A 12,234-nucleotide genomic window follows, 5' to 3' on the forward strand; every position below is an offset into this window, starting at 1 on the left:
TGCTGTTCGAGGACTGATGGCAGTTTATCCCTGGTACAGAAGACAAGCCCCTGCCCCACAGCCCCAGCCTGATCCCAGGCTGGTCGTGGATCTTTCCTTCTTCTCTGGACCTTTCCTTGGGGGGTGGGGGTGGGGTCTCCCTGTCTCGCCTCTCTTCACCGCCAGTGGCACTGGCGGGACATCCCCCCTTTCCATGTCCACTTTCTCAGTAACCTGGGCTCTGAGGGCAGAAGGAGTGGGGTTCGACCTGCTTTGGGCCCTCCAGAGCTGCGAGGCGCCCCTGGCACAGCGAGCTTCTAGGACCCTGAGTAGCACGGGGACACCTCTCCGTCCTTCGGGGACCCACTTTGAAAGAGCTGAAAGAGGGAAAGATAGATCCACTGGCAAAGTCTAGAGAGAGATGGGCAAAGGAGGGGCCCCGGCTCAGACTCCAGAGGTGGGTGGGGAGAGCGGGCACCACAGGAGTCCATCCCTGTAGGCGGATGGGAGCTCGGAGGGGTGGAGGGTGGAGGGGTTAGGGTGTGGAGGGGTGGGGGTTGGGGGGTGGGGGATAGGGGAGGCGGGAGGGGTGGGAGAGGGGTGGAGGGATGGGGTGGGGGAGGGGTGGAGGGATGGGGTGGGGGAGGGGGGAGGAGTGGAGGGGTTGGGGGAGCACAGGGGCAGGGAAGCAGTCCGCAGCCCCAAGGCCACCTGCCCCAAGGCCATGCTCCCCTTCCCCATGGCACCTGACAAGGCTTGTGGAGAATCAGGGGCCTGCCCTGGAAACTTCTGTGGGGTCTCCAGCCAGGGTGTGAGTGGGGGGCCTTCCCTGTCACCTCCCAGGACAGTGCTTCCTGGGCAGCCCAACCAGGTTCACCCTGGGTGCCTCAAAGAGCACCCCAAATCCCTGCCTGCTGTCAGCACAGGGAACGCAGGGAGGGGTGCAAGCGGTGGCCGTTTCGCACCCCCCCCCCCTCCCGCAGGCCTAGAGCCCCAGAGTCTAGGCCACCATGGAGGTGCCATGGGCAAAGGTGAGCCAAGGGCCCATTTCTTAAAGGAAGGACATTCACAGCGCCAAGTCCCGCATTCAAGGGCTGTCTGATAAGTCCTGCTCCTGCCCAGCCAGGGTCACCCAGTCAGTGCTGTGACAGCAGCAGAGAGCTTGGGGCCTGTGGAGGAGGCTGGGGCATCCAGCAGGAGGCTGAAGGAAAGGCCATCTCTGCCACAGTGCTGCCACCAGGGGGCCACCCAGGGAGTGCCAGGGGGCACCTCAGGGACCCAGGGGGCCTCCCACCCATCCCACACTCCTGGATCCTGGAGGAGACCTTCCGGAGCCCCCGCTCCCCACCCCACCGCCTGGGCCCAGGGAACGTCTGCGGGGGGGCGTGGGGGGGGGCGAGGCGACAAGGAGCACAGACAGGTGGCGCCCGGCCTTCGCCCCCTCACCTCCGCCCGGCCCCGGCCCGCTGGGATCCCGCGCAGTCAGAAACTGAGGAAACTGCGGGACTCCGGCTGGACTCTGGGCGGGAGGGCCTCGTCCACCCGGCTCCAGCCCAGGGACACCGAGCTGGGCGGTCCCCGTGGAAGCCGGATCCTGGCGCTGGGCCCCGAGTCCGGGTGCAGAGACGGGGCCCCACCACGGCGTGAGCGGCAGCGGACTCGGGCTCTCGGACTCCTCCGCAGGGCCCCAAACGGACGCCAGGCCGGCCTCGGTGCGAGCCGGGCTGGCGACGACGGAGGGGTGGGGGTCCGCGAGTCCTCCCCCCACCCCCGCCCAGAACAAATTTGGGGACGTCCCCGCGTCCCAGCTGGCCCGGCGCCCCCACCGAGCACCGGCCGGTTCCCACCGCCCGCTTCAGCGGGGACTGGGTTCCGGGTGCCCCGAGTCCCTGTCCGGGACAGGCGACGGGGCCTGCTCCGGTCACGTGGCGCGGCGGCCGCAGCCCCAGCGCTGACCCCGCGGGAAGGGAGGAGAGAGGAGGGGAGAGGAGGGAGGGGAGGGGAGGGGAGAGGAGGGAAGGAGGGGAGGAGAGGGAAGGAGGGGAGGGGAGGGGAGGGGAGGGGAGGGGCGGCGGGCGCCGGGATTCCCTGCGGGACCGCGCGGCCCCGGGCTCCCAGTCTCCAGCCCGCCTGTCGCCCGCCCGCCGAGACCACCGCGCCCTCCGCTCCTCGCCCCCAGCCCGTGAGCGCCCCACCGGGCCCGGCGCCCTCTCCCAGCGCGGCGCCCCCGCCCCCCCGACCGCGGGCCCTGGCGAGCGCACCCCGGGAAGCTCGGAGGCCCGGCCGTGGAGGAGGTGAGCTCGGCGTTCGGGCTGCGCCGGGGCCGCCGGGGGCCACCCGCGCCCCGCCGTGCTGACCCCGCGGCCCGCTGCGGAGCGGGGACGCGGGCGCCGAGGCGGCGCACAGCGCCCGGGAGCTCGACGCCGGCGCCCCCTCCCCGCGGGTCCGGGCCGCGTCGGGGAAGATGTACCAGAGCCTGGCGCTGGCCCCGAGCCCCAGCCAGGCCGCCTACGCCGACTCGGGCGCCTTTCTGCACGCGCCGGGCGCCGGCTCCCCGGTGTTCGTGCCGCCCGCGCGCGTCCCCTCCATGCTGCCCTACCTGCCGGCGTGCGAGCCGGGCCCCCAGGCCCCCGGGCTAGGCGCGCACCCCGGCTGGGCGCCGGCGGCGGCCGCAGACTCCTCAGCCTTCGGCGCCGGCGGCCCGCACCCGCCGGCCGCCCAGCCGCCCGGAGCCACCGCCTGCCCCTTTCCGCACGGCCCCCCCGGGCCCGGCAGTGGGGGCGGCGCGGGGACCCGCGACGGCGGCGCCTACCAGGGCGCGCTGCTGGCGCGCGAGCAGTACCCGGCCCCGCTGGGGCGGCCGGTGGGCGCGTCCTACCCCGCCGCCTACCCCGCCTACGTGAGCACCGAGGTGGCTCCGTCCTGGACCTCCGGACCCTTCGAAGGCAGCGTCCTGCACGGCCTCCAGGGCCGCCCGGCTGGCCTCCCGAGCCGCAGAGCCACCTTCGGTGAGTGTGACCCTGGGGTGCTGGGTGCTGGGCCTACCGGGGTGCAGTCCTGCACCCGGCCAAGGCTCCGGCGCCACCCCCCTCACCCCCGCCAGGCCCAGAACTGCGGGACAAGTACACGCGGGCAGAATACAGCATCTGCCACAATGTCACCCCCCTGAGACCAAAACTGCCGTCCTGGGCTTCCTTTCTCCTGAACCCAACCCCCTGGGTCTCACCAGTTGAGCTCACCTCATACGCTCTTATGAGAAGTTTCTAAGTGGTTTTTATAAAATTCAGAATACGATTTATTTCAGTAAGCGGCCACACTCTGCTCCTTCTAGAATGTTTACATATTCTAATTTGAGACCTGGCTTCAGTGGCTCACCGCCCGCCCCCGGGGTGCCAATTTGGATAATCGGATTCCAGGCCCCTCAGGCGCATTTGCTGGGGGGGGGGGGGGGACACGCCTGTGTTCGCCGCAGGCGGGAAGCCCCTGGGCCGCCCTACTTCATGGGTGCAGCCTCGCAGGCCCACCCCCAAGCCGCCTCCGCCCCGACTGCCTCCATGGCGCAGGAAGCGGGTCCCCTCCGCCGTCACCCAGGGCGGCTCCCGCAGGACTGACCCCCACCCGGCCCCCACAGGGCACCCGGTGCGCCGGGGAGGGAGCCGGGGACCTCTCCCTTCTGCCCTGCGGGCCCCTGAGCGGTGGCACAGGCCCAGCTGTGTTCCACGGTGGTCGCCACCCGAGCAAAGCCGACAGGAAAGGCAGGGGCTGCAGGCTCTGTGGGATGGCACCATCCACTCAGCCCGGCCCTCCTAACGTCCCGTTTTGCAGAGGCCGAGGCCCTGGGGCCACCTCCCTCCGCCGGTGCTGACCACTCCGCCTCCCCAGGGGATCAAAATTACACCTCGGTTCTAAGGGGAACCATTCTGTTGCCGCCCGGGGGTCTGACTGACTGACCTTCCCCCACCCTGCAAGGCAACCCTAACCAGCTTCTCTTTTAATCTGGCACAAACTTTATAATATGTAAAGTTAAGCTTTAAAGTGAAATTAGACAAAATAAATGTTAAAATAAAATGAAAGCCAGGGGCACACGCAGCGGGAAGACGCAGCAGACGCTGGGCCCCGGGGAAGGGCAGTGCCTCGGCCCGCGACCAGCTGCCTGTCCCCCCAGTGCCGGACTTCCTGGAAGAGCTCCCTGGCGAGGGTCGCGAGTGTGTCAACTGCGGGGCCCTCTCCACGCCGTTGTGGCGCCGTGACGGCACCGGCCACTACCTGTGCAACGCCTGCGGCCTCTACCACAAGATGAACGGAGTCAACAGGCCGCTCGTGCGCCCACAGAAGCGCCTGGTGAGTGCCGCCTGCAGGGGGCCCGAGCTGATTCCCCAGAGAGGCTGGGTGCCCCAGCAGGGCCTTGGGAGCGCTGTCTGCTGTCCATCCGGGAGCTGCCTGGAGGCCCAGGCCCCGCCACAGGCCCTGCCCTGCCCTGCGCGCCTCCGCAGAAGGGCTGGGCTCACGGAGCCCAAGGCGGTGCTGCCCTGGGTCTGTGGGCCTCCCCGGAAGAAGGGCCACCCGGTGACTCTGCCCGGGACCCGGGGCACAGGATGGCTGTGGACCCAAGCGGCCTCCTGGGGCTCAGCCCTGCGGCTCCGAGGGTGGCAGGGGGCGCAAGGTGACATGGCCCGGGCGTGGGGTTTGGAGGGAAAGGTGGCCTCTGGGTGGTGGCTTTGTGGCAGGGGGTTGAAATCCAATGCAGGAGGGGTCCTGGGGACCCCTGCTCTTGGGGAGCACTTTCTCCCCGATACCAGGGGGCTGGAGCTGAGACCGGGTCTGCGGTGGTTCCATGCGCGAAACTTGTTTTCACTTTTGGTTTCTCCTGGCGTGTGGCTGGATGTTGAGCAGAGAGGACCGGGAACTCACTTTTGCCCCCAGCCGGGCAGAGTCCCCGGAGGCTGTGTGAAGGTTTCGAGGCACTGGTTCTCTGCCGTCTCACCGGCAAACTCGGAGGTTCGAGTAATTCTGCGCGTGGCAGGGCCCGCCTTTGCAAGCTGTCTAAAGTTAGTGAGGCCACAGTGACTCCTGAGTCCTGGGTCCGGGCATGGCTGTTTCTGGGGATGCCAGGCCTTCTGCTCTAATGCTGGTGTGAGCCCTGTCATGGCCGGTCAGCCGGCTCTGGCCGGTTCTGGTGCATCGGAGGGTGGGTGGGGGGCTCGTCCCTGGCGGCTGCTGCAGGTGGCCCGGCCTGCCTGCCTGCCGCGGTGGCTGTTCTGGGCTGCCTGGTGCTCAGTCGCTGGCCCTTTTCGGGAAACCCAGACCTGGGCTGTGGAGGCGCCCGACCGATCCAGGCTCCAGACCAGGCAGGCAGGAGGCAGCACTGACCCAGGCAGTTTGGGGGAAGCCACTGTTTTTCTCTCCCTGTTCTAGCCTGGAGTTTGGGGTCCACAGGTCCCCTAATTCCCCTCCACCCACACTGTGCCTCCTGGAAGGGGGGGGATACCTCAGAATCCATATCACCTCCTCACTTATATTTCTGCCCCTGTGATCATGCCCACTCCCCCCCCCCCACACACACACATGCACGGCACTGGCTTGGCACCTGGTGTGGCCCTCACAGATGGGGAAACAGGCTAAAGCAGAGGTGTCCTGGGGGACTGACCCCCCCCAACTCCCAGGGAGCAGGCCGGCTGCTCCTCTGCTCCCTCCCTTCTCCCCCGGGGGTGGGGATGGGAACACTGGTAAACAGGAAGAGAAGGTTCAGATCCTCCCGTCTCTGCCCCCCACCCCTCACAGGGCTCACCTCCCAGCAGAAAATTCCTGATGTGGGGGTAAGCAGGCAGGGGCCATGAGGCATTGAGGCATTCACCTTCACAGCAGCCCTGTGATGACCCCAGGGCTCAAGGCGCTCAGAGAGTGGCTTCCCCCAGCAGCCCCGCGCAGCAGGGCCTGGGTTCCGAGGACTGAGGACTGTCTGCCTCGGGCTCCCGTGTGCCCCGCCCCCGCTGGTGATGCACCTGTCTTGGGTCTTCGGCAGAGGCCCCTGCACACACTGTCCCCCTGCTGCGTTGGAAAGATTACTTTAGGTGGGGTGCTTGGACAGGCCTTAGCCCGTTCTGTGGACTGGTGCGGCCTCCGCGTCCTGGTCCGGGGCACAAGGAATGATTAGCTTTAAGGACGCTTTGTAGGGTGGAGAATGCCCTCAACTTACCCCCCACCCCTCCGAGGCGGCCGGCCTCAGAGGGTGGTCAGCTGGTCATCCCTGCGTCCAGGCCCATGCAGATCTGAATGCGGGACGAGCCTAGGAAGGGGGGACGGTGTTCCTAGAGGGGTCGTACTCCCCTCTCCTCCGAGCTGGCTCCTCATGGATGGTTTTCCTCTGATTTGTCTCTGGGCTCCTGCCTGGCACTCAGGGAGGGTGACCCGGGTGGCGGGGCCGGGCTCGTGTGGAAACTCAGAGATTCTCGGAGAGTGCTGGGACCAGAGCCCAGGCCCCAAGGCAGCCGTGGCGGGGCTGGGCCAGTCACCCCAGACTTGTCCCTGCTCGTGCCTCACTCTCCCTCATGGGTGGCCAGCACCGATGCCCCCGGAGAGAATTGTCCTAACCTTCTTTCAAATGATTACAGAAGCTCTAGAAACTTGTCACCAACAACACAGGAATGTGACAATAACAAGTGTGCGTCCACCACCCCCTAGGCCTCGCCCCCAGTCCCGAAGGAGTTCATATCTTTTCTGCCCTTTGCATCCTGGGTGCCTCCTTAGTCACAGGCACGAACCTCTTACCTGAGGCTTCTGTCAGTGTGGGCGAGCGAGTGGGGAGAGTTGAGGTGGCCCCACAGACCCCTGCGTGCCTGCTTGTGTGGCCAGGTGCTCAGAGCCCTCCCCCCCCCCCAGCCCCACCCCACCCCAACGTCAGAGCCCTGCGGCCAAGGCCAGAGGGCCCCCGGCGCCACCTCCAGGAAGGGGCCCCGCATCCTTCCAGGAGCAAATCTGGACCTTGACTGAGGACCCCGGGTTTTCCTTCCTGCACAGTCCGCCTCACGGGCTCGTCCCTGGCACGGTCTGCCCTTGGCCAGCAAGGGACACACGCTTTATCAGGTTAAGCGTCGACCGTGTCCTTTTCCGAGAGCGGGATGAGGGGACCCGCTTGAAATGGGGCCATCCCCCCTCCCCCCGCTGTACCTCTTGTTGTGAGTTTCGAGCTGCGTCTCTTACTTTGAAAAGTGGTTTTCGCTGTGTGAGCTGGCCTCACCCCTCCCAGCCGAGGAGCAGCAGCGGCCCCTCTCCCTGCTCCCCGCTCCGGCTCTCAGCCCTTCCTGGCTGGGCCGCCCAGCGTCCTGATTTCTTCACTTGAATCAGACGCGTGCGGAGCCTGGAGCTGCTGCAGCCAGCAGGCTTTGAAGTTTAACTTCTTTTGAAAAGAACAGACCAAAGAAGAAAACAAAATACAGCGGCGGGGGGGGGGGGGGGGGGGGGGGAGGCCTGGCAGCGAGGGGGCCCCGAGAGTGGCCAGGCCTGGCCGCTTGTGCAGGCAGCGAGGAAGGACAGAGGCTCGGGCGTCTGTCGGGGTAGGGACGGCACCGGGGATGTGTCCCCGCAGTGCGCGGGGCTCAGGGGGGCGGTTCCGTCCACCCCGATGCCTCCGGCCCAGCAGCATCTCTGAGCCTCGGTGCCCCATCTGGAGCACACAGCCCGATGAGGGGAGAGGAAAATACAAACGAACAAACTTTTTAAATTTTTTTCCAGGTCCTTTCTTCCCCTCTTTTTACTAATTTTAATTTATGTTCACTAGGAAAGAATTCACTGCTTAATCCAGGCTCCAGATTTTTCCCTTGCACTCCCAGGATACAGGGAGACGGCTCTTGGACTTCTGGGCTGTTTTCTACACACACACACACACACACACACACACACACACACACACACACGGCATCGATTCCTCCTGTGGTTGTTTCCACACCTGTCGGGGGGGGGGGGGGGGGCGCGGCTGCGGGGCGGAACCGAGGCTTCTCTTCTCGCAAGACGACGCACAGGCGACCGTGAGGACGTTTGTGGGAGGTGCAGGCGAGCTCTGTGTGTGTACTCGTGAGTGCTGCTGAAAACCAGCACTGACGTTCAAGGCCCCGCATTGGCACCTTTGTGCCCTGGCCTGAGTGTTTCCGTAGGAAGGATTCAGCATGAGGAGGCATGATGGCCCAAGGGGAGGGGTTCGGACTCCTACTTTTCAATGATGGTGCAACTTTTCTGGGAGGTGTGACGGCAGTATGAGCTCTAAGGGAGCAGCTGGATGGGGAGAGGAAGCAGGGACCTCGGTGCAGCCCGAAGGGGTAGGTCAGGGTCACATACAAGACAGTCAAATGTGAATTTCGGATAAACAGCAACTAGCATCTTAGTGTGAGTATGTCCCAAATACTGCACGGAGGCACACTTCTGCGAAATATTGTTGCACAACGGAAGTTCGCATCTAGCTGGCATCCTGGTGTGTGTAGTTTTTGTTTGTTTGTTTGTTTGTTGCTACATATGGCAGCCTGGGGAAGGTCCTAAGGCCCCCTGCCATGCCAGGAAGGTGGGTGGACTGGCGGGGGTGGGGATCCCGGGGCCGGGGTGGGCCGCAGGAGGGCGCCCCCTTGTGCGGAGCTCCTGGCACCGAGAGGCAGATGGGAGACTGGGCCGGGGCAGGGAGAGGAAACTCAAATCGTGTCCAGTAAGAGCAGCTGCCTTCCAGACAGAGTCAGGATGTGGCCTCGGCTTCCCGGGGAGAGACTCGGGCGGACCCTGGTTGACTCCGGGTCCAGTGCTCCTGTCTCCGAGCGTCACCGTCTGGCCGGGAGGTGGAGCAGCAGGGCCCCGGCCCCCGGCTCACACCAGCCTCCCCCATGCACAGTCCTCGTCCCGCCGCGCTGGCCTCTGCTGCAGCAACTGCCACACGACCAACACCACGCTGTGGCGGCGCAACGCGGACGGCGAGCCGGTGTGCAACGCCTGCGGTCTGTACATGAAGCTGCACGGGGTGAGCGGACGGGGTGGGCGGGGGGAGGACGGGGGGCGGGGCCTGGGTGAGTGAACGGGGCGGGGCGGGTCATGGGTGGGGCCCGGGCCCGGGTGAGGACTGGGGGGCGGGGCCGGGGTGACTGGAGGGGGCACGGGTGGGGCAGGGGCGGGGCCACGTGGGGGGGGGTGAGGACTGGAAGGGGCGGGGCGGGGTGAGTGGAGGGGGGAAGGGGGGGAAAGGGGAAGGCGGGCCATGGGTGGGGCAGGGGCCCGGGTGAGGACTGGGTGGGGCGGGGGAGTTGGGGGCCCCGAGTTGGGGGCGGGGCATGGGGGCGTGGCGAGTGGACGGGAGGGGGGAGGCAGGGGCGGGGCTGTCCTCTTCGGGTCACGTGAGACACGGGGCCCTGGGGAGGCAGGTGGCAGAGCGGGGCTGAGCGTGTTTCCCGTGTGGCCCCCACTGAGGACGCGCTCCAGGCCTATGCTGTTACCGTTAGGCCCTTTTCACAGATGGGCCTACTGAGGCTCAGCATCAGTGAGGCAGGTCTGCAGCCATTCAACCTGAGACAGGGGCTAGGCCCCCTGGTGTGGCCTCTGTGCGCGCCTAGAGCCCTCCTGGCCCCTACAGCTCTGGGGGGTTGGGCCTGGACTGGCTCTTGCCCGCTTTGCCGGGAGGAAGTCCCCAAGCCCAGGGCCAGCAGCTCACCAAGGGCTCTGACGACTCGGTCACCTCCCAGAGTGACTAGCTCTGCAGGACTGACATCAGGGCATGTGGCCATTCAAGAGGCCCAAGGGTGAGAAGAGACAGGACCAGTCACCCTCCCCTGCCTGCCCCTGCCAGGTGCCTCGGCCCCTGGCGATGAAGAAGGAAAGCATCCAGACGCGGAAACGCAAGCCCAAGAACGCTGCGAAGACCAAGGGCTCTTCAGGTGTGAGGGACCGGGGCCCATCGGGATGCCAGGAAGAGGCCAGTCCCCAGCCCTCCTGCGGGGTACACGTTCGCCCCTTGGAGTCGCTTGGAGTGTCGCAAATTTCCACCAGTAGAGATTTGCACGTTTAGTTCGAGCATCGCCCTCCCAAAGCACAAGTACCCCTGATTCTGCCCCGGGACCCGTCCGGTCTGGGGAGGGGCCGGGCGGTGCGAGCCTACCCAGCTGAGGGGCAGCAGGGCAGGTCGAGGGTGCCACACCCAGTGCCTCTGACCCATTAAGTGACCAGTACAGCTGGATGTGCCCCCCCTTCCAGGATGCAGCACAGGGAACCCCGCGGCCTCCCCGCCCGCTGTCCCGGACACTGAGAGCTCAGCAGCTACATTGAAACCCAAATCCAACCTGGCATCCCCTTCGTGCCCTGGGTCCAGCGTCACCTCCCAGGTAAGTCAGGTGGGGTGGAACCGGGGACCCAGAGCTGGCTCCCGGGCACCTCCTCAGGGAACCCTGACTCGCCCACCAGGTCAGACCCCCATCAGCGCCCCCAAGGGCCTCTCCCAGGAAGGAGCTCAGGGCTGGGCACTCAGCTGGCCATTGGTTCCAGCAGCACACCTGTGGCACGCTCCAGGCTGAACGCCCTCATGTGTTGTCCTGTCCGTCACACGGGGCCTCCTGCCCTCTTCCAGGGTCTGAGAAGGCCTCTTACGGCAAACGTCCCGGTCCCGAGGGCTCCCTACGCCAAGCGAGGCCTACTGGCCATTCCTGCATTCTCGTGCTTCCCCTGTTCCCCCTGCAGGCCTCTGGCCAGGTGAACGACCCCCTGGCTCCCAGCCACTTGGAGTTCAAGTTCGAGCCCGAGGACTTTGCCTTCCCCTCTGCAGCCCTGGGCCCCCAGGCTGGCCTCGGCGGGACCCTGTGCCAGGAGGCCTGGTGTGCACTGGCCTTGGCCTAGGGCCTCGGGCGTCCATCGGACCCGCCTCGCTGCCTGCCTGGCTCCAGCACGGCAGAGGGAGACCATCAGGTCCATCCACCAGAAGACGAGCCAGCGGGACCTTGAGGCGCTGGGCATCCCTCAACACGGTGGCGGGGAGGTCTTCTGTACAGACGGCGGTCAGGCCCCGGAGAGGGGGAGAGGCTAATGAGAAGGCCTTGAGCCCCCCCTGCAGACAGAAGGGGACTCCCCCAAAGGCTGTGTGACACTGGGCCACTCCAGCCGGGGCTGACCTGGAGGGCCCACTACCAACAGTTCTCTTGTCCACATCTGCCATCGCCGTGTTGACACATTGTGGCAGCTGGAAAAAAACAAACAACAACAAAAAAGCCACCTGTTGTAAAACCAGGATCACAAATGAAAGGGCCGAGGTCAAGCAGGCAACGTGAATGAGGGGAGCCGCCCGACATGGGACCTCCTCAGGCTCGGGATCTGTTCCTTTTCTCACATTTGATGGATAAAGACACGGCACAGAGAACTTTCCCTCCCTGTGAGTGAAGGGCTGCTAGGGACAGATGTGCAGGTTGTGCACTGTGCCAGGATGCCACCCCGAGGGCAAGCCATTCACACCAGCGTCGTCGTCTACTTGTGTATTTATTTGGATGATTTCCCCAGAGGGGGCAGTAAAGGGCCTCATTCTGACTGAATCTGTGTATCGTGACTGATTCTGACAGAGTGAAGGACCTGGGGTCCCGTGCTGACCCCACAGGCACTGTCAGTGCTGGTGGTAGAGTGACCGCATGTCCTGGCCTACCTCGGATCATCCCAGCTGGCTTGTCCCAGAGAAATTCTTACTAACCCCCCTTGCGGAAGCCCTCCCCCCACGCTGGGGTGACCCCTTAGTTGGTCAAGCCGGCTAGAAGGAGCTGTGCCCAAGGAACCGAATGACGAGCAGCCACCGGGGTCGGGGAGACAATAAGGCATGGAGGGGAGCGGGGCGCGCCTTGCCAGGGGCCTTGGCCTCGTTTCCGCTCAGTTGCCGCCTTTCGCCAGCAAACATCCGAGACAGCAGGAGCAGCTGCCAGCCGCCGAGCCTCCTGGCTGAGGCTCGCCTTTCGTATTTAAACACCGTGGTCCCTGGCATTAGCTTCCAGAACGCGTCCTCCTGAGGCTGTATCTCCAGTTCGAGCAGCACAATTTACACGTGACGTTGTCTTGTCTTTTTTTTTTTTTTTTTTTAAAGACAAACGATGCCATGAGTAAAAAATGTAAAATAAAGGTGTCGATTTTGCATTTCTTTTGCCGACGCCTGTGGGATTTCGCAGCCCGGTCCCTGCCCGCCGGGTCAGCAGCGGGTCCGGTGCTCACTCAGGCCGCCTCTCCTTGCGGACACTTGTCTCCATGTGTTGGTCTGCTGGACCT

At 65.3% G+C, this 12,234-nt stretch overlaps 1 protein-coding gene across 1 annotated transcript; it reads left to right on the forward strand.

Annotated features, from left to right (window-relative positions):
• Window positions 1-2,390: 2,390 nt before the first annotated feature.
• GATA5 (GATA binding protein 5) lies at window positions 2,391-12,019 on the forward strand. Its single transcript, XM_042930474.1, has 6 exons — window positions 2,391-2,987; window positions 4,145-4,320; window positions 8,849-8,974; window positions 9,794-9,881; window positions 10,198-10,325; window positions 10,678-12,019. Exons 1-6 carry the CDS (start codon window positions 2,444-2,446, stop codon window positions 10,831-10,833), a joined length of 1,218 nt encoding a protein of 405 aa, XP_042786408.1. The 5' UTR covers window positions 2,391-2,443; the 3' UTR covers window positions 10,834-12,019.
• The last annotated feature ends 215 nt before the right edge of the window (window positions 12,020-12,234 follow it).

The sequence above is a fragment of the Panthera leo genome, chromosome A3 (genome assembly GCF_018350215.1).
Source record: "Panthera leo isolate Ple1 chromosome A3, P.leo_Ple1_pat1.1, whole genome shotgun sequence".
NCBI lineage: Eukaryota > Metazoa > Chordata > Mammalia > Carnivora > Felidae > Panthera > Panthera leo.

Excerpts from the sequence above, each read along its gene's own strand:
- GATA5 (XM_042930474.1), top strand. The coding sequence starts at position 2,444 with ATGTACCAGAGCCTGGCGCTGGCCCCGAGCCCCAGCCAGGCCGCCTAC. Across the intron at positions 8,975-9,793 it reads TGTACATGAAGCTGCACGGG|GTGCCTCGGCCCCTGGCGAT; the intron begins GTGAGCGGACGG and ends TGCCCCTGCCAG. Across the intron at positions 10,326-10,677 it reads GGTCCAGCGTCACCTCCCAG|GCCTCTGGCCAGGTGAACGA; the intron begins GTAAGTCAGGTG and ends TTCCCCCTGCAG.